General features: G+C 37.1%; 1 protein-coding gene and 1 long non-coding RNA gene across 9 annotated transcripts in view; one reads left to right on the top strand and one right to left on the bottom strand.

Moving 5' to 3' along the window:
- The first annotated feature begins 32 nt into the window (after positions 1 to 32).
- On the top strand, positions 33 to 4,105 carry LOC111867350. Of its 3 annotated transcripts, none has more exons than XR_004513338.1 (3): positions 33 to 100; positions 532 to 710; positions 2,167 to 4,105. It is a non-coding gene; the product is annotated as an uncharacterized LOC111867350 (long non-coding RNA). The 3 variants fall into 3 exon arrangements; XR_004513339.1 differs by having other exon boundaries at positions 48 to 100; positions 528 to 710; XR_002843334.2 differs by lacking the exon at positions 33 to 100 and adding an exon at positions 113 to 438 and having other exon boundaries at positions 528 to 710.
- Positions 4,106 to 11,399: 7,294 nt separating this feature from the next.
- Positions 11,400 to 27,867, bottom strand: part of LOC111867347 (ran-binding protein 3) — a 68,616-nt gene continuing 52,148 nt past the window's right edge. For 4 of the 6 annotated variants that reach the window (XM_023857116.2, XM_023857117.2, XM_033752648.1 and 1 more), the window contains 2 exons: positions 20,477 to 20,572; positions 15,623 to 15,891 (listed from right to left, as the gene is read on the bottom strand). In XM_023857116.2, the coding sequence (XP_023712884.1) occupies positions 15,682 to 15,891; positions 20,477 to 20,572 (306 nt within the window). In that variant the 3' untranslated portion in view covers positions 15,623 to 15,681. Of the gene's footprint in view, positions 12,426 to 15,622; positions 15,892 to 20,476; positions 20,573 to 24,101; positions 24,255 to 27,867 lie in introns of those variants that run through there. The other 2 variants (XM_023857118.2, XM_033752649.1) reach the window with 2 other exon arrangements.

Genomic DNA, 27,867 nt, shown 5'->3' with positions numbered 1-27,867 from the left:
GAAGTGATGACGTCATGGATGCAAAGCCTGGGGGAGAGGGGACAAATCTTCGCTTTCGAGCCAAATGCTTAATATTTGATAAAAAGAGTCCTCGGTAAAGGTAAAACGGGCTGCCTTTAGTAAAAAAAAATATATATATTACGTGTACATATATAGCCCATGCATAGCCTTCACGCAAATTATTAAAATAAATGAGATCTTAAAATTCTGAAGAACAGTGATATATTCCGAACCTTTAGTCTTTCCATCAGCCATATAAAACGTAAACCAGTTCTATCCGTTGTTTTGATGGGTGTCAGACTTGTTGCCCCATGTTAAGGGACGAATATATGGTGGTAGTTTGGGCGCAAGATGCTGATAATATTTGGACCCAATATGGAAGAAGTAACAGGAGGCTGGGGAAAACTGCATGAGGAGGTTCTTAAGTTTCATTCTTAAGTAAATATCAGCATGACCAAATCAAAGAATGAGATGGTGGGAGGGGGATATAGACAACTTATAAATGTATACAAAATTCTGGTTTGAAGACAGGTGGGAAGAGAGAACATGGAAGAGACTGACATATAAGATACAATAACATTAACCAGGATCTTTCAGGAAGAGAGTAGGAGGATGTGGACTCATTTAAGGTGGCCCAGGATGGGAACTGGTTGCCATTTATTGCTAATAAACCTTTGGGTTCCATAAATAGCAGGGAACATCTTCTGAAGGTGAGTGACTATTGGCTTTTCATGGTAGATCCTGCTCAATGGAGTCAGTTTATGGTAAATGTGTGTACTACACTGGGGTAACATTGAAGAAAATGGCATCTGTCAAATTCTACATAAAACACTTATATGGCAAATGTACAGAATACAATCCTGAGATCATACTTGGCCATCACAAATTGCTATTCACAACCTAATAACACAGACTAAGATTGAAAATGAATATAGATAAAGTAATACAGGCTCACCACCTCAGAAACAATGTGTATTATGTACTAACAATATAATGCAGATTTAAACTTTGAACCTTCAGATTCCATAAACCATAGGTCATTTCTTGAACAGCTGCAGAATAACTATTATCTTCTCAAGAGACTGGCTCCATGGAGTTACTGGTTTTTACAATGGGCATCCATATCGTTTTTCACAGCTGAAACAGTGGAAGTATTTAACTATTTTGATACCTTCCTTGACAATACAGGGATGGTACATGTATGTCTGCTAGGGCTTCTATTTCATTTCTAACAACTACCTAAGAAAAGAAAAAACACCTAACTTACACCGAAGCCTGACTCCATGGAGCAGAGTCTATCTTGAGTAGCTGAGAGTTACTCCACTACTCAATAAACTGCCTGTCCTTCATGGTACTTGAAAGTTAATTACCAAGTTCACATTTTTACACCCTGTCTTTAGTATCTACTTTAATATATTATCCACCCTGAATGCCAAGGTATCCTTAATGCCTTCCCTTCTGATTTTCTGACTAATTTTGTATGCACATCTCATCCCCTATGAATGCTACATAACCTGCCTATCCCATCCTCCTCTATTTGATCACTCTAATATTAGCCAAGAATTATAACAAAGCTCCTCATTATAACATTTCCATCTTCCCGTTACTTCTTCTTTCTTAGGTCCAAATATTCTGTTCAGCACTGTTCTCAAAAACACATAATTTTTACTTTTTACTGTGACAGACTAAAGTGCACACTCCTGCAGAACAATAGGTAAAACTACAGTTCTGTATATTTCTCAACTATTATGCTTTTAGATAAGAGCTGAGAAGAAAAAAAGATTCTTGACTGAATGGCAGCAAGCACCTGCTTTTAATATGATTATGTGTGTGTGTGTGTGTAATTGCTGTCCACAAATAGCTGAATTTCGCCAGTGTCAAAGTATTCATTATTATTTTGTCCTACAATTTGTTGATGAGATATGAATATATACTGGGTTTTATGTGTATTTACTTCATGATATTTACATTTTCTCAGAAACCAGAGATAAGCACAAAAAACAGCACAGCAATTATATTACTTCACTTCTACAGAAGTTTGCAGTATCTTAGTACAAAAGGCCTACATATTTGTAACATTTTATTTTGATTAGTAACAATTTATACTCTTTTGGTTAAGTAAGTGCAGTAGATTTTAAAATTGCTTACATGAAATTTATTTTACAGGTACTACACATATGCTACTATGCTTGACTCAAGGCAACTGGCAATAATGAATAGTCAATATTAGGGTTAATTTCACTTTTATCTTCAATAGAAATACTCACATCATTAAAACACTACTTTTAAGCATTTCTAAGTTTCTTTTCACATGTATATTTCTAGTAATGTAACATGATATTTTAAATTAAATGCTACAATAAATATTAAAACATATGCTTTTGCAATGTCATTATTGAGATTTTATGCTCCTCCTTCAGAATGTATTCAAGAAAATGAAATACACAGTACCCAGGACATTATCAAAGAATGATATTCTTTGAAAGAAACAATTTTATAGAAAGCATTTTTTTAAGTAACATTGTCCTATCACTTAACAGAACAATAATCCTTCAAATATCATACACAACTATCTTTCCCTCTGTAATTTATACTTTCTGAATAACTACAAGTTACAATTTTACATACAACATACGGTCTGCATATTTAACAATGTTCCTGTACACACATCCTTTATTTAGCCTTCCTAAGAAAAGTCTTTTTTCAAACTAAACCATTTTTCATCCCTTACATGAAAATATAAGAATTTCAGTGTAAAAAATTCATTCATTCAGTCATATAAACAAGTTTCCTCTCAGAGAAATATTTAATGAACAGACTGTCCTAACAATTCACTCTTTACAACACATGTAATGATCTCTGTAACTTACATAATTCTCTTTTAAACTATGGCCTAAACTTGTTTTGAATAAAAAATCGACAGGTCAGATTGATAAGATACCATCCATACTCCATTCCTTACTGAAAACACAAAATAAACCAAGAAGCTGCGAAATGAGGAAATGAACTACACCTACACTATTACTCACATCTGTCCTCAGCATTGCTCTGCCATTTTACTTTATTCCTCATTCTGATGTATGGCTTAAAAATATGACAACCTGTAAATCCAGATTTAATATGTACATGTGTACTGAGTACCTTTAATGTGTTATGCAATTTCATAATTAGAAACGTTAATAATTTTGAAAATGTGTAACATCTTGTACATATTAACCTTTTATGTACACACATCTTGTACATATTAACCTTTTATGTACAAGTACATAAAACACAGTAAATGAAAACTATCTGCATATGGGTACAGAACATACTTATACTTATTTTTTTATTAATATTAATTTATTTAATTGTAGCTGTAATCATATTTGCATTGTATTAATTGTGTGTAGTGTGTCCTTTATTGCTTATGGAGTTTTATTGTCTTATTGTACTAACACTGCCACTGAGTAAAAACCCATTTGCAGATTAAATATAATAATAATAAAACCATTACAAGTCATGTATAGTAGAAATGAGTTTACAATTCTCTAACTACATAGGCAACTAATTCAATGGAACAAATTAGCTTCAGAAGCCAACAGTCACTCTGCTGGTCAAGGAACTCCCCACTCTTTACAAAACTTCAGACATTTGTTTCCCTGTAACTGGAGCCTATCCTAACCCAGTTGAATCTGGTCACACATCCCCATAATCATCCATTTTAATATTCTCGTATTTATGCATTGGGTATTCCAAACTAACTTTTCATTTGTGTTTTGGTCACTTAGTTTTATACTGTATATTTTACAGTATGTGTTTGTTTTTACAACAAACACAAGAAAAGCTTACAACAGGCAAAATCAGAGGACATGTTTATTTGCAAGTACCAGAATAGAGAATTTGTGTGAAAATAATTAAATCAACAAAACTATCAGAAACTTCTGTTTATTGACTGTACATGTGCCATGGCAGTAGTTTATGTCGTATACACATTAAATCTGAAGACTCATTTATACATTCAGTGCATTTCAACTATAACTACCATTATCAGGCATGTCACTTCATTTGTTGAGCACCTTTGCTAGCAGGAACAACTCGTTTTTTTTTTCCTGTGGCGCTACAGCCCCAATTTTGGGCCTAGGCCTACCTCCATGAAGCTCTCCGTTTCACTTCGGTTTACTAGATCTTACACATATGGTAGGACTCCTTGGGCAAGTGATCAGCTCGTCGCAAGGCCTCTACCTGTAGACAAACACAGAAAAACGCACACAAACATCCATGCCGAGTGGGATTCGAACCCACGATCCCGGCTTCCGAGCGAGCAAAGACAGTGCATGCCTTAGACCGCTCAGCTACCGTGACCAGCTAGGAACAACTCATATATATATATATACACACACACATAAAACTTGCTGTTTCCATACAACTCTTACAAAACCAGCAAAATTCATTTTGTGGATTTAGGTTGAAGGCGTGGGCACCAAATAACCCTTGTACAGCAACTGTCTTCCATCTAGTGTTTATATCTGCTGGAAGTACTTTAAATACTAATTACTAAATAATTAAAACACTTTGTTAAATACTTTATGAAGAAAGCTCATAAGATAAATTTTCCCGATTTCACAACAGGTATATACATAAACAAAGCATGTTATAGGAGATGATAACAGAAGCTCTTGGACATTAAAAGGGTGGGCCATACCAACCTTTACACCATGATCTTCACTCTATTATGTGTCTCCTTTCTGAGTTAACCCTCTAATAGTGCGATGCTTCACATGAAGAGTAGAACGTTGCTCAATGGTGCATTTTATTTAGTCACCTGGCTTCATGACATGGAGTCCCAAGCGGTGACAGATTAGCTAGAACCTCACAGTTAGGGAGACCTATATGGCTGCTGTGTTTGCATTAGAACTTAACAATAGGCCTGGTGAGTACAGTTTTAATCAAAAGCACTGCGAGCATGAGCAAGAAGAAGCAGAGCACCACACAGCCTCACACAGTACGAGACACAGGATCACTCGGATCATCCATGCCTGGACTGTCTTCAACATCAGCTGACGGGTGGGCATTTCCCAGTGATTCACATCACAGTGCCACAGACTGTTGCACATGTGCCATATATAACAGTCCCGCAGGTTGATAAAGGCACAGATGGCACAGCACAACAAGCTATCACTACCAACCTCCCTGCATGTTTGGCCATTGGTTTGATTGTGGCCTATAAAGACGAGTCTGATTGGGTGGGAACTTCAGAGAGCTGTGGAGAAGAAAGAGCAGTTGCATGGGCCAGTCTGGAGACAGGCAGAGTGCAGCAGGACCATGTTATCTCAAGTATCAATATACACAGTGGTGGATCACCCCATGATGGGGAAGACACATAGGAGGGTGGCTCAATGTACAACATATCCTCAAAAAAACTCAAGCAAAATCTTTTAGCACCATAAATTCTCATTTGTTTTCAAATTTCATGCTTCTTTTAACATACATACACATGTAACCTAAGGCAATAATCCTCTTCTACTGGTACATGAAACAATATCCACAATGTATACATCATTAAATTACAAAACTCTATAGAAGATTTGTTATTTTCATATTGGTGAAGGCTCACATTGTAGTCTTCTGGGTTATATCGTGCAGTCTGGTAGGTGGTTACAAATATTCTATCTTCAAGCTGGAAGTAACGATGGAGGTAGTCTGTTAGTCAAAAACACCAATAACCACGTGCCTATGGTGGTATAATATTATTTGTTTGTAATTTATTTAACACTGCTGTCAGTAACTCAGATTTTATAGTGCTGAATGACAGTGAATAATGAATTGGAAATGATGTGGAAGGAAGCAGCTGGGGCCTCATTTGACGTACTACTCTCGCATATGGTCGGACAGAATGAAGAAAGCTGTGAAAAAACTCAAGTCATGATAATCAGTGTACTGACCAAGACTTAAATTGTCCTCTACCAAATACAAGTCAGACATGTCACCACTTCAGCCGACCTGCTTGGACCTATGGTATCATAAACCAGAAGTCACAACACAAAACTTCATACTGCATAGAATTTTACACACCTTCCAAGAAGTTTATTTTCTTAAGAAATTAACATTTTCAATGTTCAAACAGGTGATCAGAGCCTCACAGAAACGATTTCTAATTAAGAGGAAGTTATAACTGCCTCAGAAAAAAAAAAAAAGGATCTTGGTCAAGGATAAAATATCAGGATGGGCACTTCAGAAACTTCATGAACACAGCTCTGGTTGAATTGCATCACCATCTCAAAGGTTCCACAGTTTTCAAGACTCCTTTATGTTCACAAACAGGTATGCTCTCAAATTAAATGAAATAAATAAATACACAGCAAACTGATTACAAGCTTAAAGAACTTGCAAATAATGGGTTTTATATTAAGTACATTTCTACTGAAAAGACTGTTACCCAATGAGACCAAAGCAATATTTTCACAGTTGGTACATGAGTGCTAATTTTAATATTTAGAGATACTTTCCTTTTGTTATTACATACTGTCATGCATACTGTGGTTAACAAAAGCAACTGGTGGCCTACATTGATTTTAAAAAGTACATATCTTTAGCAAAATGACATTTTTCATTTTCCATAACATATACTGAAAAGATGAACTAGATTATAATAATTGCCACAGCCCAAAATACTTATATCGCTAACAAAGATACAGTAAAACTCACATTTAAAATGTGAATACTAACTACAAGAAAAATTTCCATGTTGGAAATATGTTGAATACTGGGTTATGAACATAAAAATTAATCCCTGAATGGGAAAAATTCTTGTATCAGAATTTCACTGTCTCATACACAATGTAACATTTCTCAACAGGATACCAGACTAAAAAAAATCTGCAGAAAAGTGGCAATCATCATGAATCTAAGAGAAAAGTATGTAGTGCTTTATATGTGGAGATGTGGTGAGATGGAAGATATCAGCTATTCAAGCTATTCTAGAAGTTTAGTGAGGCCAGAGTGATACAATTTTGCACACATCTTCAGACCCCTGAAATAAAAATAAGATATAAAGTGAGACATACGATGGGGTACCCAAAAGAAACCGAACTAATTTTTTTGTGGGCAGAGCTTTTGTAGTACCGCGTTTTGCCGCTATGAGCGCATAGAGCTAACATTCCTGAGTTGATAAGCCGACTACCGTTGCTTCAGAAGGTAAGGACTAGTTTCGGCAGAGTTTATAGTGATAACTGTTTTGTGTGATCGTCGCTTTTCCAATGGCCCGAACACATGAAAATGTTGAAAAAATTCGTGAAATCATGAAGGAAGAACGACAACGGACCATTGAAGAAATCGTGGAGCTGTCGGGAGTGACTTGGAGCTCAGTTCAGCGAATTTTGACAAAAGATTTGAGAATGAAAAGGGTGGCTGCGAAATTCGTGCGATGACTGCTGACTGCTGAACAAAAACAAGGTCGCGTGGAAGCATGCTGTGCTTTGAAAGAAGAGTCCCGAAATGATCAAAACTTTTTTTCAGCGTTTTGCTGATGTTGCCGAGGTGAAGGAAAAAAACGACGGAGGCGCTGTCAAGCATCTCAAAAGATGAATTTAGACAATGTTTTGAAAAATTGAATAAAAGACTAGACAAGTGTATTAGTGCAAGTGGAGAGTACTTTGAAGGGGATTGAAGGTTTGTGCTTAAAATTTGAATAAATAAGTTTAAAAAAAAATAAGTTCGGTTTCTTTTGGGTACCCCCTCGTATGAACAGCCTGTATCCATAGATGACAACTAACCAACTAAATGGAACTGAGACCTTCTTGAGAAGTTATCCAGTTACTCAAGAATTTCCCAACATTTGATGTAAACCTGAAGGTTCATTACCATGTTCACAAGAGCCCTACCTAAAGAATCTCTCCAAGTCCAAGGCATATCAATCTAAAATATGAACTGTATTCAGACACAAAACAGAATTTACTAACAAAAGACACTCTCTACTGTACATACATAGTTGTATTATATGCTCTTCTACTGAATTCATATTACTTGTATTCTATACAAACTGCAGTACATACATGTATTTTACAGGAAATTCTTGTTTCATTTCGTGAGTTCTTCCATATAGCTACATAATTTGCCAGAAGTCATATACAGTGCTTAAAAATATTTAGAATTTAATTACTACCATCTGAGTTAATTTAATTACAGGCCATTCTCAATTTAAAATAAACCTAGATTTATGACACTAATATACCGATACCATAAACCTCACAAATTTATACCATACCCCAGGCATATGATATTATCACGTGTTAGAGTGACTATCGACAGAGTTGTGGATTGGATATTGGATTTACTGACCACTTAACACACAATTTGTAACTACACTTAATTATAGCACTGTCACTAATTTCCACATTTTACAGTTCATTAGAGCACACATAAACTCTTTTCCACCCCGCAGTTTCTTCACTAGTAGTTGCCTGGTAACGGCTTCTAACAGTGGTTGCTTCTGGGCTCAAGTCCTCTCTGAATCGAGACTCCCTTCCAACTGACTAAGGTTTTACTTCATCCCACTTATAACCCCTTGGCCTGAACCACAGTAGAAAACATTGTTTCCAACAGTACCTTTACTGTTGGATGTTGATTCATGGTGCTCTGAGTATATTTTCTCATGGGTAAATCTTTAGATTTGGTACTGTATGTATTAGTGTGTTTTGAGCCTTAAAATGTTTATTATACAATTTACAATATTCTTTGGTACTTGAAGTGTTAATTTATAGCCCAAATAAGATTTATTACATATTTTCCTTCCAAGGTCTTGGAACATATCTTAGTACATAACATGTTAAGTCTGTGAAAAATTTGTACTGTGGCATACAGACCCATTGTTAGGCAAAGATCTTGAAACAAAGAAGTTTAGCCATTGCTGTGCAACAGACGAATAAACAATGGTCGTTTCTGAGCAAGGGCCTGGTAAAAATGTTCCTGTGGAAATGAATACACACACACAATAATAGGTGTTCTTGATGTGGTCTGCAACGAAGAGTTATCATGAAGACAATTAAGTTGACCAATTCAGTCGTCACTTGAAGGTTTGCAGTTCAGCTGAGCTCTGCATGGAGGGCTGAGAAGAGATGGCACTATAGTTGGGTTGACAGTTGTCAAGAGTTCTGCACAGGTGGCTGTGACAAGAGAACCTGAGCACAGGAAGCTGAAGAATCTCCACTGTTAGAAGCCATTGCCAGGGAACAGATGGTGAACATACAGCAGGCTGGAAAGGTTTAGCAGGTGCTAGTGATTTGTAAAGTGTGGAGATCAGCAATAGCACCGTAATAACCTGTAATTCTGAGTGGTCTGTACAAGTGGACAATAAACCCACTATCCACTCCAAACCTCACAATAGTCACACACCACCAAATACGTGACAATATCTTACATACAATGTTATTTTCAGGAATGCATTAGAGTTGTGAGTCGTGAATGGCCCATAGTTCCCAAGTCAGAGCATGTGTTTTGAGTGTGCTGGTGTGATATCTGAATGAGTTCCCTAATTTAGTACGATGTACTTTCTAAAGAGTCAGTTGCCTTTCTTTTATCACATTTTCTCAAACAATAATCAAATAATTATAATATCAATAATGATACAGTTTTCATAATCACTCTCTGGTAAGGAATTCAGTTGCACGACGTCACAGTCCTAAGTTTCTCTCACAAACAGTTATAAAGCCACAGAAAAATGTTCATATACTAACTGTACAGAATGCTCCAGCTTCCAAACACAGCTGACAAAATTCAGTCAGCTTATCACAGCCTGACTAATTTCAATTTTAGTCAATCATGGCTACATCTACTCAATTTCATGTAATCCTGGTCTCACACAACATTTCACTCTCCTCAGTAACATTAATTCATTTTTATTACAGTCACTGTCACACAGGAGCATGGCAAACTAAATTTGATCATGCATAATGATCTACTGGAAAATCATGGAACACAGCCACAACACAACCAGTGTATCATGCCAAACTGTTTGTTAAAACTTGGGATTCCTCCATATCATACTACTTAACTGCACGAGGTACAACATTTTAACAAGTCTTTAATTTTTTTAACATTTCATGAAGTTATTAATATTTACGCAACTATTTTACATGAAGGATTTGATTTAAGTCTTTTGATTAATACAGTCTGTCCATGTTAGAGGAATTACATTTTTATAACTTTTTGTTTTATACCTGACTTTATGTCAAAGTTGTAACTGCCATATGATGATACAGAAAATTGTAAAAAAAAAAGAAAAAAAAAATGTTCACTAAGAAACATTTATAACAGCAATAGTTCTTTTCTGTAGTAGAATGGCTGTCTTAACAAATTCTATAACGTTACCAAAGTGGTCTGTGTAACAGTGACGTGTTAAGTCCTATCGTCTCTACTGACACTGCAGCGATCACGTATTAGCACTACTTTAATATACCATTAAGCTGTTAATTAAGGGGTCAGTTTAGGCCAGCTAATCCAAAAAAAAAATGCAAGTGCCCAATCTTTCAAAATTCTAGCATGATTTTCACATCATAAACTAATCTAACTGCTGTGTTCTATATATGCAACTCTAAGAATGTATACCAATTCAACTGTTTATTAATAATCATTACATGTTTTGACCATCCAACTGGTCATCATCAGGTATATAATACCTACAAATATTTTTTAATTGCAACCATTTTAACTAACATAAGGGCCCATATTTACAATTGTTTCTACCATCTATACTGGATTCATTGATATAAATCATAAAATTAGGTGAAACTGATCCCACAGCACTGAAGTAAAATTAGTTAAATGTAATCTGACCCAAAAGCGCTCTAAGCGTGTAGTCCCTTCTTCCCCGTGTTAGCTTGGCGTTGATTAGCATTTGTGATACACGTGAAGCTTTGAAATAGATAGATGGGTGTTACTTAGCCTACTAGGCTATGGTCTTTCACTTTTGTACTTGGGCTGTAAAGCTATAGCTATAGCTTGAACAGTTTAAGCTGTACAGCCCAAGAGTACACAAGTGAAAGACCACGGCCTAGTAGGCTATTATTTTTTTTATTTATTATTATTATTAGAGGGGGTGGGTTTCCCCATGTACTTAGACAGTTATTGGTCCATTGTGCATACCCCTTTAATTTCTACTGTCGCCATACCCTACCGGTAGTGGTGCATGCTATCAGCCCCATTCAGCCAACGAGGTTGGCCCTTGGTACCTGATATTTCCCCCATCTACCAGAGGCATTGGAAACTACTTGGGTGTGAAATGTGTTGCCTAATTTTGCTCAGAGGTCTCCTAGAGACATGAGGATCTTTTACGTGCCGTAAATCTACGACATGGTACCTACGGCTTAAAGTCCCTCCTGGAGGACTTGTTCCCTGATTTTTTCTGCCCTTAAAAATTCCACGACCTCCGCCAGGTTTGAACCCGTGTACCTTGAGTCATGAGGTGGGAACGTTACCCCTAGACTACAGAGGCCGCTCTAGTAGGCTAAGTAACACCCATCTAACTATTCCAAGTGAAACAGTTCAAGTTGTACAGTCCAAGAGTACACAAGTGAAACAGTTTAAGCTGTACAGCCCAACAGTACACAAGTGAAACAGTTTAAGCTGTACAGCCCAACAGTACACAAGTGAAACAGTTCAAGCTGTACAGCCCAACAGTACACAAGTGAAACAGTTCAAGTTGTACAGTCCAAGAGTACACAAGTGAAACAGTTCAAGCTGTACAGCTCAAGATCACACAAGTGAAGAACCATAGCCTAGTAGGCTAAGTAACACCCATCTATCCATTCCAAAGCTTCACGTGTATCACGAATGCTAATCAACGCCGAGCTAACACGGGAAAGAAGGGATAACACCCTTACAGTGCTTTTGGGTGAGACTACATTTTACCTAATTTTACTTCAATGCTATGGGATCAGTTTTACCTAATCTGCATTATATGTAGCAATTTTACGATGTATATCAATGAATCTAGCACAGATACTAGATTGAAACGATCATAAATATGGGCCCATATGTTAGTTAAAATGGCTGAAATTCAAAAACAGTTGTATGTATCACCTGATGAAGACCAGTTGGACAGTCGAAATATGTAGTAATTGAATGGGTATACATTCTTAGAGTTGCATACATGGAACATGGCAATTAGACTAGTTTTATCACGTAACAGGATACACTCTATAAAGACTGTTCATGTCATAAACTTTACACATTACAATGTCACACAAACATCAACTCTGCCTAAAGAAAGAAAAAAGGTAACCAAATGTCTGTTACTGGCAAAAGTGGTGTTTGTAAACATATAACAGTGTGCGTGGTCTGTGGTCTCCAGTGTCTACTGGCACTCCATTCAGAGCACACAATTCATATTGGTTCTCTCCTTTTTGTTTTTAGCTACACTCCTCTATGATGTTAAACTGGAGCTACACCTGCAATAAGAAAATGTCCAATTATTCTCTACCTCTAAAATATTTTCCAAGCTACAATATTACACTATTTACATTATTATTCTAGAATATTAAGAAATGGTGTTTAGGGACTAAGCTGTAATATTATACAACTTTTATATGCACAACAAAAGCCATTCATTACTGTAAAATATGTAAACCTACAAGGAAAGATTGTTCCAGTCCCAATGAGGTGGAATTTCTCAACTGACCTAACCCTTCCAGCTGCACTATGGCCCTGGGGTTAACTCAGGCTTTAACAGAAATGAGTACCAGGAATCTTCCTGGGCCAGTGCATAAGGCTGACAACATCTTTGAGCCAATTGTCTAGATAACATGGGACCTTCAACATTTCACAACCTTACAGGCCTCCATGGCCTGTTACAGGGATAGCTTTACCATTTTACAAGGAAAGATGATAAATACACTTGGTTGTCGACTTACGACCACAAAAAAATTGAGNTTATTTTATGATATTGTATCTACATTATGTAGTGTCAAACAGCAAGAAGACTGAGGAGTGATCAACTGGAAAGGATCTGAAAGAAGACAGTAATGGCCTATCGAGGTACCACCTAAGCATATGCCTTCATAGCCTGAGAAAACCCCCAAAATCTTAGTCAGGCCAGTCAATGTTCCAGCGGAGATCTGAACTAAGCATCTCTAAAGTAGGAGTTAAGAGCAATTCAATTTCAGCAACTTGCTCAGTTACAATTCTGTATCAGACAGTTCTTCATCAGATCAGGAGTAGCCACAAAGGCAGTGAGGAAATGAATGAACAATACTCTTAAGTCTATAAGATGATTCAAACATGCAAAAGACTTCCTTCCAGAAATGACTAAGGAACAATTAGAATTAAATAGAAGCCAGCTCAGATGGTTGACAGGATTATTTTCATAACACTGTCAACTAAAAGGACACCGTTTTCAAACTTGGATTACCAAACAATATCAATTGCAAAGGATGCCTGAACGGAGATGAAATGCCCTCACACATCCTATATGACTGTGAGTCCCTAGATGACTTGAGACTATGTCACCCAGAATGTTACTTTATGGAACCAGGTGACTACTTAGATCTACTGCTGTACTTCACTCAAAGTGTGGGTTACACCATGCACTAGATATGGACAGCTCACACTTGAGGCATTCATTCAACAATTTCCTGTTGAAATTTCAACAGTTTTTATGCAAGTTCAAAATAAAGATGTTTACTGTCATTTACATGCCCTGTGTACTTCTCAGGAATGATGGAAGGGTGAAAATGAGAGCTATACACAGCTTTGGTGCACTGAAAGGATTCTCAGATCATTTTGATACTGCATTAAATGTATGTCTTACATAGCATAAAAGGAGAACAGAAGATGAAAATGAATGGTGAATGGGTAAGGATCTGGTAACTGTCAGTTACAATGCACTCAACAAACCACTCACTCAATTGGTCAGTACCTAGAAGGGGACACACATTAGATTGAGGATGGTCACAATGCAAGGGCTGGTTCGGCCTATCTTTTATTCATTCATCCACTCATATTTGATGAGATACTAATCATGGGAAAATTTTTAGTAGTGGAAGTGAGATACATCATATCACTGTGTTGAAGGCAGTGAAATGCAGAGAGGAAACAGAATTTATGCCAGTGCTTCATAAACACTTAATGCACATTACTTATGAATGTATGACAATTATTATGAAAATCCAAACAAAAGAACCATCTGTTAGACAATTTTAAGCCATAAGTTGTTTCTCCTTTCTTTGTGTTCACTAGGAAGTGAGGTTTGATTCCCAGAAGAGAAAAGATTTTCTCTTCTCTGCAGCATCTTGACTTGAACCTACCCAGCTTCCTAACCAATGGGTACCAGGAGCTCTCTCCCCAAGGACATGAAGCTAACCAATCACACCCATTTAGTGCCAAGGTTATGAAAGCATGGAGTTATATGAGTACTTCATTCCATCATACATCTTCTTGATGTGCGTTTAATTAAGCATTCGGACAATTTTACCGTTACTTCTTGTTGACCTTCTGCACCGTCCACATATGCTATGAACAGTGCAAACACACATGTGCACACATAAAGACAGAGTTTCAAAATGGTGGCTCAAGTGGAATCATGTACTAAGATAATACGCATGGCGTTATTTAATTTCAGGGAGTTGTAGCTGATAAAACAAGTGAATATTTATCACAGAATGAAGGAAACATATGGAAGCATGCACTTATCTTTAGATTATGCCAGTAAGTAAATGCAAAAACATTAGATGATGTTCTGTGGCCTGGTGAGGGGTACAATTCATCACTCTTGACCCAATTGTGCTATGTCAAATTCTGAACAGTTTAGTGGTTCAGACCTTTACAAAACTTTTCCTGGGCAAAGGATAAAGGATCTGGCAACAATTGAAGTTCCATTTTCTGCATGTCAGAAGAACTGAGGTACAAATGTAGAATTGCATAGTTATTACACTGATTTTCAGAACCTGAAGAAATTAATGGTACAAATGTGATTACTACTGTTACAACATAAGGAAATGTCAGAAATCATCACAACTGAAAGATCACAGTACGACCTTGCCTTTACATTCCTGCGATATATGTTTTCCTAATATACATAGTTTCTTTGGCCCAATTAATTTTCCTACCATTTTGATGATTTTCATTCCCATTACATATGCATCACTTCATTTGAATCTCTCAAGTTTTGCACCAGTTTTTGTGATTGGTCAACTTTTCTTTTCAGTCGCTGGCTACTCTACTGTAAACATCACATTAGTGTTTCATATTTTATTGTTTCCAAGTTAGCCATTATTATGATTATGATTATTTTGAGGTACAAGGCAACGCAAAATAGAAACTATTTCCTTACATGAACAACCCATACATAAATGGAATATTGACATACACAAGGGGACTTCTTTCACTTCCTTGGGGAAACAACTGGGATTGTCAGTATCAACTGTGAACAAAGTCGCCATGTCAATGAAGCAAATCCACTGTTCATACACTGCTTACTGATTTATGCAAATTATATGCTGAGCATTCCAAGGCTGGAAGAGGGCTCATAACGTTTTCATTTCCTGCAACTTACACCATTTTCCAGCAATCAACTGTTACACAGTGGGGCTGAGAAAGATAAATGTGCTGCAACTGGCATAGGACTCAGGAACATTGAAACTTGGAGAAGTAAGATTTTTAGACCTTTATTAATGAAATAATATTACAAATTTGACATAAAACAAAATTTTATTGTTCATTTCTTCTGCATGTTGTACCTCTCCTACCTGGTGATGGGCCTGTTTCTTCTGCATATTGTGATGGTCTCTTTTTGGAACAAGGTTCGGGTGGCAGGGAATGAGATGCTTCTGCCTCAGTTTGTAACGAAGAGGCCTGTTGTGCTAGAAGGACGCGATATTCCAATGACTTGTGAAGTTGCTCGCTTTCCTTTGGGCTAGACTAAAAGACAACCACACACATTAACTATATACAGAATGATTCTAAATTATTGTCGGTTTCCGTGGTCTATAATTTTCAAACTGGAAAAAACACAACAAAACTGCTTAGAGAACATGAAAGTGTAACTCAGAAAGTTTTATCACCTATACACTCAATACTGCAGAATGCTAAACAACTTCAAGGTTTGAAAATTATAGGCCATGGAAACGCCGACAATAATTTAGAATCACCTTGTATTTAAAAAGAGGATATATAAATTGTAGCAAACTGACAGAAAAAGAAAAAAACTCACTATATTAAAAATCATATAATGAAACCTGGATTTTATGTTTCTGTAGAGACCATTTAAAATAAACGTTAAATCAAGGAAATGAAAATGTATTGTAAATGTACAGATAGGCAACAGTGCAATAAACAACTCCTCGTGTAAGCACACTCAACAACAGGACTAACGTTTATAGCTTGTTGCTAGGCAACAGTCAGCACGCCAATGAACTGGTGAGATAGCTATCACGTGACTGGCTTTCTATGAGGTCCATGTTGTGACCGTTGAAATTAAATATATTACATTAATAATGCATTACATCAAAAATGTAATCCAGTTACATTTACTGCATTAAAAGTCTAATGTAATTCACTTATTCCACATGTCCGTTAAAGTAAATTGCTACTTCTTTGCTCTCTGTTGAACTCAGTATGCCTCATTCTCAACATTACTGAGAGCAGCCATCGTGTTATCACCAACATCAAACTTGATGAGGTATTTCCTCACAATGTTGATGACCTCCTGTGCTGACCAAATTGCTGGCAAAAGTTCACTTTTCCCACCACCATCTTCCTGCTGCTCCTCACACACATCAGATGTAAACATTTCATCCATCACAAATATAAATCACTCCGTCCAATGTGACCTGTAAGTTTTTTACTACATGAAAACTTAACACCCTTACATGTTTCGGTCTCTGTGGACCATCTTCAGAGGGCAAACATCACTACAAATAGGAAACCACCATCACATAAGTTGTTTAGACGTAAAGTACGTACACTTATATGCTACAATACATAGTACACAAAATAGACTTTTCACATTTCACAAACATTTGTTTCACACAGTGAAAACAACACAGCAGCCATGAGCAAAGCCTGGACGATATAAAGAACCTCCACATCAAGATAGCCAGGTGACACATTATCTGCCCCATATAAGAGGGACGATGGGAGGATGAACACGAGCCTGCATGGTTTACGAATTTTAATTATTGACAATCCCCCCCAAAAAAATTATTAGCATCAAGAAATTTTATATAATTTTATAAAAAACTTTACATTCCCAGGAAACTGCTGTGTATGTGAAATGTCTATTTTGTGTACTATGTATTGTAGCATATAAGTGTACGTACTTTACGTCTAAACAACTTATGTGATGGTGGTTTCCTATTTGTAGTGATGTTTGCCCTCTGAAGATGGTCCACAGAGACCGAAACATGTAAGGGTGTTAAATTTTCATGTAGTAAAAAACTTACAGGTCACATTGGACGGAGTGATTTATATTTGTAATTGTTAGTGTGACGGACCAGAATGAAACAAATAAAAAATTTCATCCATCAGTTATTCTGAGGTTTGCACCTAACACAGTATGTCGTCGTCATCAGATACATATTCTTATAATGATACACCTGCTTTCAGCTGACCCAACTCATCTTTGGCTATGCTACATTCTGTTGCAGCTTCACCATCATTGGTCTGATTTAAAGTGAATCCACATTTCAGAAAACAGATCATTATAATTGTGTGCCACAAATTTGCATCCAAAACATTTTGTGCTTGAATGACCTTATTATTCCCTGGTCAAGTGGCTGGGGAATGCTGGTGCTGGGGGAAAAACTTTCACTTCCTTAGGTCACTTGTGTCCTGGGGATTAGCAGAACACTGGTCAATGAAAAGTGAAATCTTCCTATTCTGGAAACTCGTGTTGGCATCTGGTGCCCTTTAAGAGTCAGTAAACACGACCTGTGCAAACCATGCTCTTCTGTTGGCTGTGTATTTTGTAGGCAACTGTGTGATATTTTTAAAGCAATGAGGGTCTTCACTCTTCCCAATAACTAATGGTAGGAGTTCAGCACTCCTTTCAGCACTGCAGGCTAATAGAACAGTTATCCTTGCCATGAAATTCCTTCCAACACTGCAAGGATCCCGTTTCAAACCAAATGTCTTGTTAGGTGGAAGCCTGTAGAACAGCCTAGTCTTATCGGCTTTACAAATGCTATTAGGTTCACAACTCTCAGTAATTCTGACTAACTGTTGAACAGGCTACACTTCTGCACTCTCCTGATATAGTTTTGTGCACAACACTGTGTGTCGCTTGAAATAGCAGATCTGGCCATTCGAAGCCATTGCCACCTTGTGGCAATGTAGTATAGCCTTTTATCTCAGCAGTGTGCTACTGACTATTGCAGTGCTGCCTCTAGCTTGTTTAAACAGAGCCAACAAACTCTCCAGCTTTCCCTTTGATGGGACAACCTGCAGCATTGTGTGTAACATTTTTTGGTATCGTCACTGTTTTTAACAACAAAGTTCAATGTGTACAATACAATTCCTAATCTGGCAACTATCGCAACACGTGTTTCCTTATTAGAATCCACTTGGGCTATAACAGAGAATGCTTTCCTCTTCTCTGATTCACTCACTACAATGAAAAAATGGATTTAAACCAGGAACGAAAATAAAACGTTTCATCGCTACACAGGCAATGGTAGGAAACATGGCTCCACTTTTCTGGCACAACCTTGAAGCCATAGACCACTGGCCATCTCTGCAAATCTGGTTTCTTCTGTACAAAGTTTGCCAGCTTCTAGAACTATCTGAAATTTTCCAGGATAGTAGTCCATCAGTGTGTGCACATTTTGCGGAAATATGGGAAACAAATCCCTGAGTGTACCATGCACTGTTTATACTGATACAAACATTTACCATATCAAGGTCAGTATCCTTGTCAAACTGGAAGGTTATATGGAAATAATCTTTCATAAGCAAGTGAAAAAAGTACAAGTGAAAAAACAGATGGAACAAAAAGTAAGAGAACTATCATGAAGTCATGTGAGAAGCACATCCCCAGTACACTGCATTAGAATGAGGGAAGTGATGTTACTGAAATAAGACTAACTTATAATAAAACTTGAATGCACCATTAGGGTCTGCAAAGCAAAGGCAATGTCATGACAACTGATGAACATAAGCCTGTCTACATCAACAAAATTTAACAAACCAAGCCATCTATGTCAATTTCTTGACCACTGCAATGAGCTATTGCTTCCTGCTCTTACACTTGAAGATCACATGGGCAAAGAAGAGTTCTGTCTTCTGGAATATAATGCCATGTAGTAGGATGAAAGTCAACCAATATTTCAGAAGAACATCAGCTGACTTTCAATGGACTATACAACACTATATCCCAGCAGAGAGAACCCTTCATAACTGCAGCTGTGAGAACCTGAAATACTACATAACAAAGGCAAGAATCCATTCAGAATGGGATATATTTACAGTAACATGAAGCAATTCATAGCAAAACAATAACATCCTTATGGGACTGAGTTGAGATGTACTTCAACACTCGCACCGCTTTCAGTGATTACCACATATCTGGGTCAACAGAGGTGCCACCAGAAGGCCAGAAGTTTGTAAATGATTCATAGCCCCAACAGCATGCCTGTAATTTTTGTTGATGCTCTGAAGCACTCATAGGCAACTTGATTTAAAAATTTTTACTGTGATGGCAAAAATGTGAGAAATATTAAGGCTATTTTGTAGATAAACACTTGTGCCAAAACTGCAGAAACACAAGTACAAATTAAGATTAAGTCCTGGAATCTGCAACACACGACAACACTAAGAGACCACAGAAACTTAAAACTTCAAAGCAAAAGCTCATGATAAACTGCTGACTACATATACAAATTCTTTCATTGTTTGAAACATACTTTGAACCAATGACAACATACAATGTCTCATACAATAGATCTCTACAAAGAGAAACAAAAGCAAAATCTACACATATGATATGGAAACACAGAAGAGGATGAAATAAGAAATGGAAGTTTCAGAGTAGTTGAGTTCAAAATTTTTTCACAAACACAGAAGGAAAACAAATATGATAGTTTGGCGAGTACAAAGAATGGAAAAAATAAGGATATTGATGAGGGTATTAGAATTAAAACTTGAAGCAAAGTGACCTATGAGATGATGCAGAACAAGACAAAGTACTGGAAAATATCAAGAAGAAAGGAGAGTGCGGGGGATACAACATTAGTACTGACACAAAAACATGTTCAATAACAATTACAAACCTGAACAGATGGTTTAAAAACTTGACATACAAAAACCAGTGGATAATAATCTACTGCATTAAGAAGAATTAAACATTCAAACCACCTGTTAAGTCCATATTACAGGCTTTGAAAGAAATTCATACTTGACAACAGCACAACATTTAGCATACTGAACACTTGCATAATTTATACAGTTCTGTAAACAACTGAATTTTCTGAAACCTTAAATGTACAAGGGGTATGAAGTTGAAACTTACCATCACAAGGAACACTTTAATTTGACCACTACCATCCATGGCAGTTAGGCGAACACTCTTCGAACTTGGCCTCTGCACAGACATCCCAGCCCAGATCTGAAAATACATCCCCCCGAATTACAATTGCAGATAGGGAGATATGATGTGATAAATATGCACCTGTTACACACAAAAGGAGACATTATTTTTCCTCTAAACATACTGGTACTCAAATTTGAGGATGGCATACCATGTGATATGAAGATTACCGTCTCCCTGAATACAATACTGTGATATTATAACTGAAGAGAGAGCCATTACTAGATTACAACACAGTAAACAACTCATCAGCATAACAAAAACTGCACATGCAACAGAGGAACAATGTTTTCTGTGCAGTCTATGCAGACAGCAACATCACCCAACAACAGAAGAACTATTGGAAGTAGAGTTTTCTGTGTGGTCCATGTTGAGGCTCTACAAGGACCAGGGCCAGCTGCCATTACAAGTCTTGAGATGGCAGTTTGAACAGTAGGAGGTTGGTGTGAGATGGTTACCAGCCTACAAGGTCGTGAGCCCAGAAGCATAGGATCCACTGTTGGAAGATTTTATCAGGAAACATGACTGAGAACACTAGTCTGTGTGTGATAGTGATTTGTGAAGCGTAGTCTTGAGTTGTTTAAGAGTCCAATAAATCCAGTTATCAATCTAAAACCTGTCTATGGTCACTTATCACATCACAATACTATGAGCCTCATAGAAAGTTCGAAACGTTACAGAAGATCCTCCTGCTTCCATCTTCAAGGTAATTACAAAAAGAGAAACACTCTTCTATCCTGATGATGAAGGTGGCAGGTGGTTCCTCCAAAATACTGGTAACCTCCTACGAAACTATAAAGCATCACATCCTAAAAGAGAGTGCTCATCTTACTGGAACTCACTGATAATAATATACAATAAGAGAATGCCTTTTAAAGTCAACCCAAGATAATAAATTTAACATTTTCCTCCTTTCCCATGAAGCTGGAGCTGTTAAAATTAGAAACCAGCTATGATGGGTGATAGGAATATTTACAAGACAATGTCACCTAACAGGACAGCTATTCAAATTGGGATTGATGGATAACCCTGTTTGCTACAGGTGCCAAGAAAAAGACAAATCAGCCACAGATACCCTATGTGATTGTGAGGCTATAGCTTACTTAAGACTCAGTCACCTGGGACAAGATTTTATGGAGCCAAATGACCTATGACACCCCTATACACAAAGTCCTACATTTCATTCCAATTGTAGGATTGATAAAGGGGCAAGTAGAAGAGGAAGTACAACAAATCATTGAAGGTCGGAGTGCAAGGGCCAGATAATTGTGGTCCACCCCTTATGCATTCACTCATTCATTTATTCACAGGAAGCTTCTAGACACTTGCGGAAATACTTCCACATCAAAAGCTGAATACTGGCTCACCCGTTCTTCCTCATATCTCTCAGGTCCTGAACCTATCGACTGACAATAAGCGGCAAAAAGTATGGGAACATCGGCAAACAATGCCAATTGCAAACACAAATTTAAGTCTTAAGGAAACTCGTACAGAAATCTGATGTATAATTTCCAAGTTTACACGTTAAGTGGGTCCCTTGTCACCACAGCATGGAAGATGGAGGAGACAGCCTACAGATATGAAGGCTAGTGGCAAACATACTGGAAAAGCAGGTGCAGACAGCACACTAGAGGATGCCCTACAGCTTGGGAGTTGGGTGGAAGCTAACAATTCCTTGCGACAAAGAACCAGAATGTTATAACATGTTAGGCTGTGCCACAGCTCAGGCACTTAGTAGCTGGCTTCCCACCATGGCAGCCTGGGTTTAAACTCAGGTGAAGTCACGTGAGATTTATGCACAAAGTAACACTGGGGCAGGTTTCCTCAGAGTACTTTGGTTTCCCCTGCAAATTCTCATCTACCATCTGGGACTGGTACAATAGGTGAAGTAGTGGCTGATATAGCAAGTTTACTGAGTCTCACCCCACATTATAAAAAACTATAAATGTTATGAAAGGTTTAGGATTTAATGTGCTGTTGTTAATATGATAATGAACCTCTGAATTTCATAAAATATGACAAATTTCTTGATTTTATGGGTAACTATTAGCTCCTCAAGAACAATCTGCTATATACAGTTAGTTATTTGTACAAAGTTTTCAAATATTAAATAAGGTAAAGATGTCTCTGTGCTTAATTGATCTGCATGCCACAGAAGATGCATAGGAGAATGGATGTATAGGTCTACGTATTTTTAGTTTCAGCTCTGGATGAAGGTGAGTGGTTGGCTTCATGCCCTGGCCACTTCAACGATGGGGAAAGTTATCGAGATAACCAGATAAATAAAAAAGAAACGGCAACATTGTGCCCAGCCACCAAGCTACATATACACTGTAGGGGACATGCATTTTAAAGCTCAGAATATGTGGTAGTTGGTTGAGGCACTATGCTACAAGCCAGAAGGTCATGGGTTCGAGTCCCAATGAGGCAGATTTTTTCAATTTACCTAATCCTTCCAGCCACACTATGGTCCTGTAGATGACTCTGCCTCTAACAGAAATGAGTACTAGGAATGTTCCTGGGGGGTAAAGGGTAGCAGGTGTGTAAGGCTGATAGCCTTACCATTTTCTGTGAGCCGACTGTCTAGAGACAATGTGGGAGTCTTGATGTTTCAAAATCCTAAGGGCCTGTCACAAGGCTACCTTCTTTATCTTTTACACTGTGTTACATACCAGAAGGCAGAACTCTTCATAATCACCACTGTACTTGTTTTATTTGTAAATTTGTAAATACATAAAATGCGATATGTAGGATTTGAGATTCTCAGGGTGGTGATTATTGTGACCTATTGCGCTATGGAGAACATCTCCTCCCCTCCAGCAGTGACGTAACAACATCAAGCGCTGTTGCTGCTATGGTAACAGGCCAGTCAACACTCCGCCTCCCTCCCCCACGGTGACATAGCGGGAGATACCGCGGTTGCTATGCAGCAGTAAACAACTCTCGACAGCGTTGCCCAGCAACACCTGTAAACACGGCAACTAGGCAACAAGGAAGCGAGGCATTTTCCCGTTGTCCGGCTGAGGGTTTATAAGAGAACTACTCTGCCTAAGGAGTCAGTTGGAATATAGCGGCAGTCACAGGAAGAAGAACCGAACACGTGGTTAGAAGATTTGATGTGACAAACTGTGATACTGCAGATGGCAAAAGTAATTGTGAGATTGTAAGAGCGAGTGGAATAAATTCGCTGTATCAAATAAGGCGTGAAGTTACTTGCCGCGTGACATATACCCAACACGTGACATTATGAAGAGTTCTGCATTCTGTGATATAACACAGTATCATTTGTTGAAAGTCAACTAACGTTTTGGAGGAACATGTCGCTTCCATCTTCAGGGTGGAAGAGTCCAATGAGTAATGGGAAGAGCCCAGAATCTGAAGCTGACCACTCACTGCCTTCTAGTGCCGAGCTTCAGAACACATGGTTCCTGCAGTGTACATGTAGTTTGGTGGCTAGGCATAATGTTGCCTTTTCTTTTTCATTTATTTTGATATCTTACCCCATGGGTGAAGTGGCCAGGGCTTGAAGCCAATGACTCACCTCCATCCAGTGTTGAGGCTAAGAATGCATAGACCTATACATCCATTCTTCCATGCATCCACTTCCAACATCGAAATCCTCCAACACTTTCAATCCAAGAGACTCCGATCTATTCTGAAAGCGCCTTGGTACATAAACAGCCACAGGTTCCATGAAAATCTACAAATGAACACAGCGCTCAGTGAAATAACAAAGAGAAATAGCAAATACTTAAGCAAATTAGAAAACCACACAAATGCACCAGCAGTGAACTTACTAGACAACAGTGAAACTACAGAGACTGAAAAGATACACTGTCCTAACTCTACCACACAGACCTGAGTAAAACCTCGCCCAAAAGAATTAAAATGATACCTAAGTGAAAAAAAAAGAAGTATGAGTTACACCACTGAGCATAACTCATTCACAAGCCAGTACTTATTGAACATATACATATATTGCAGATTCTGCAATTACGTATAATAAATGTGTGAAAAAAAATGTTTTATAACATCTTCATCAGAAGCGGCAACTGAGACATGCACTTATCACATGTACTGTGGCCTGGCACCAAGTAAAGGATCAGGGAGGGTATACAGAAACAACATGCAGTGGTGCCAAATGTTGCATTGTAGAAGGTTGGTTTCCTGTGAATGTGAATTGTTAGCCTACTTTCCTTATTTTTTTTGGGGGGGGGGGAAACGAATATAGGCTTAGGATATCATCTTGATGTCTTTGTATGTGTATCCTACCCTAACAACTTTTTGAATGCCATAACCAATCTTTATGACACTTCATAAGCATATCATGCCACAGGAAGCCATCTCAATGGTGTACATCTTAAATCTCTCCCATCAGTAATATTAACACTGCAGCCTCTCAGATTTCTGACACAAAACCTAAATGTTGCTTGAACAGCTGTGTCAATCTCTATGAAACTTGGTAAGTGTATACCATGCCATCTCAGGTCATCTCAACAGTTTACTTAAAAAAATCACTCCCATCAATAATACCTACACTGCAGCCTCCCAACTGTATTGTTTTATTGTTTTCTTTCTGCTTGTTGAATCAAATACTTGAATTACAGTGAGAGGAAAGTAGGCAGTTCTTCCCAGGCCTTCTTGTTTTGTTAAATGCATTTCACTTGCTTCAGCCATCAATTTTAGTAAGAACAACACAAAAGTTCTAAATTTAATCAGTATAAACACTAAGCCTCCTGACTAAAAACAACCACCAAATTGATGTGGACATCAGTTATGCCAACAAATTAATCTGTAAAGTACTTGATACAAAATTCCTTGGAATACATGTAGACAGTACACTGTCTTGGAAAATACATATTGAACAAATTATACCTAAATTAAATGCAGCTTGCTATGCGATGAGATCAATTAAGCCTTTTATGTCACAGGAAACATTGAAGATGGTTTACCATGCCTACTTTCATTCTATTATGAACTATGGATTAATATTTTGGGGGAACTCTTCACATAGTGTAATAATTTTTAAAATACAAAAGAATATACCTATTGGAGGAGGAGTCTTGGGAACTTGTTTTCAGGCAAACTTCAGTTAATAATGCATATAATTAATTTTTAGGTACTTTCCAGTATTATTATAACATAGCTATGCCTAAAAAGCGGGTAAGAACTAATCAACTAGGAAATAAATGGGTTACCTCAGGTATAAGGGTATCAAGCACCAGGCTCAGGTTTCTAAATAGATTAATGAAAGAAAGAAACATATCAGAAGAGTTTAAAAAATATTATTATCGGTATAAGAAAATTTACAACAGAGTAATTAGCGAGGCCAAGAAATTATCTAATAACATATGGATAAATACAGCAGGAAACAAATCTAAAGCTATGTGGGACCTAATTAAACAGGAGTTAGGCAAACATAAAAAAGAAACTAGGAATATTGAAATAAATGTAAATGGGACAAATACACAGGATCCAAAAGTCATAGCTAATGTCTTTAATGACTATTATACCAGCATTGCTCACGATATCTTGAATAGAAATCCACTACAAAAAAATATTGAAGTTAATGTCAATGCAAAAAAATATAACAGTGGTAGTATGTTTTTAAATCCAACTACAGAAGTAGAAGTGGCAGGCATAATAAAAAAATTGAATAACAAAAAATCAACCGGTGTAGATGAAATCTCAGATTATATTATTAAGAAGTGTTATCCTAAGATAACACATGCTTTGACATACATAATAAACTTGTCATTCTCAACTGGATATTTTCCAGACCAGTTAAAAATTGCAAAAGTGAAACCATTGTACAAAAAAGGACTTGATACAGAAGTTGGGAATTATAGACCAATTTCGCTGATCTGTGTTTTCTCAAAAATAATTGAAAAAATCATGCAGACAAGACTCTTATCATTTCTAAAAAACCATAGTATAATTAGTGATAAACAGCATGGCTTCTGTAAAGGGAAATCAACGAATACTGCAATTGCAGAGTTTCTTAAAAGGGTTTATAAATCTGTGGACGAGAGGGAAATAAGTATAGGGTTATTCTTGGATCTGTCAAAAGCATTTGACTTAGTAGATCATAATATTTTGCTTAGAAAAATGGCAGAAATAGGAATACGAGGGGTTGCACAAAATTGGTTTCAATCATATTTAGAAAACAGGGAACAAACAGTGGAAATTACCTATAGACATAAAGAAACTAATGAAATTACTAATTGTCTATCGCAAAAGAAACCAATAAGATATGGTGTTCCACAGGGTTCTGTTCTTGGACCAATGTTATTTTTGATATATATTAACGACCTAGAATCTAGCTTAGAACATGGAAAGCCAACACTTTTTGCAGATGACACTACTATTCTTATAACAGGAAATAGTATAGACAGTGTCCAGAGTAAAGTAGAGGAAACAGTAAAAAAACTTTCAGAATGGTTTGAAAGGAACAGATTAATCATTAATAAAGAGAAGACAATAGCAATATCCTTTCACCAGCTTCAAAATCTACATTTTCAATGCCCTCCAATAAAGTTTCATGATACATCCATTAAATATTCAGAATATTCAAAATTTCTGGGAGTTTGGCTAGATAAGAATTTAAGGTGGTCTATGCACACCCAGGAACTAGCAAAAAAGTTATGTAAAATATGCTTTGGTCTAAGAGTAGTAAAAAGAGTATCAGGGCTGGAGTCTGTTAGGACTCTATATTATGCCTACTTTCATTCTTTGTTATCATATGGAATATTATTTTGGGGCAACTCACCAAATGCTAAATTGATTTTTAAGTTGCAAAAGAGAGCTATTAGAGCTATGATGCAAATTCAGAAAACTACTAGTTGTAAACAGTATTTTAATTATTTAAATATATTGCCCCTACCATGCTTGTATATTTATGAAACGCTGGTATACACAAAATCAAACTTGAAGACTCTTGCAACCAATTCAGAAATACATTCATATAATACAAGGGGAAAAGATGACCTATATATTGTTTCATGTAATACCAGTTCATGCAAAGACAAATTTTATTAATACTGGACTTCGTAAGTACAATCATTTACCATATTACATTAAGGAGATACGAGCTCTATACAGATTCAAGAAAGCTTTGAAAAATTTCCTGTTTGATCATTGCTTTTACAGTGTAGACGAATGTCTTACTTCTTTAGAAAAGAGTTCTAGTTAGACTAAATTATATATTCCAAGATTCAAAGAATCAGTTAGCCTCATAGTATTGAATAATACAAGTCATAAGAACGCTTACCGCTCAGTTCATTTATTATTTTTACAGTGTAGGTGAGTATTTT

This window comes from Cryptotermes secundus, unplaced genomic scaffold (assembly GCF_002891405.2).
Source record: "Cryptotermes secundus unplaced genomic scaffold, Csec_1.0 scaffold65, whole genome shotgun sequence".
In the NCBI taxonomy this organism is placed as follows: Eukaryota; Metazoa; Arthropoda; class Insecta; order Blattodea; family Kalotermitidae; genus Cryptotermes; species Cryptotermes secundus.
Note: the sequence above shows the minus strand (reverse complement) of the source record. Positions and strands in the feature narration are given on the sequence as shown.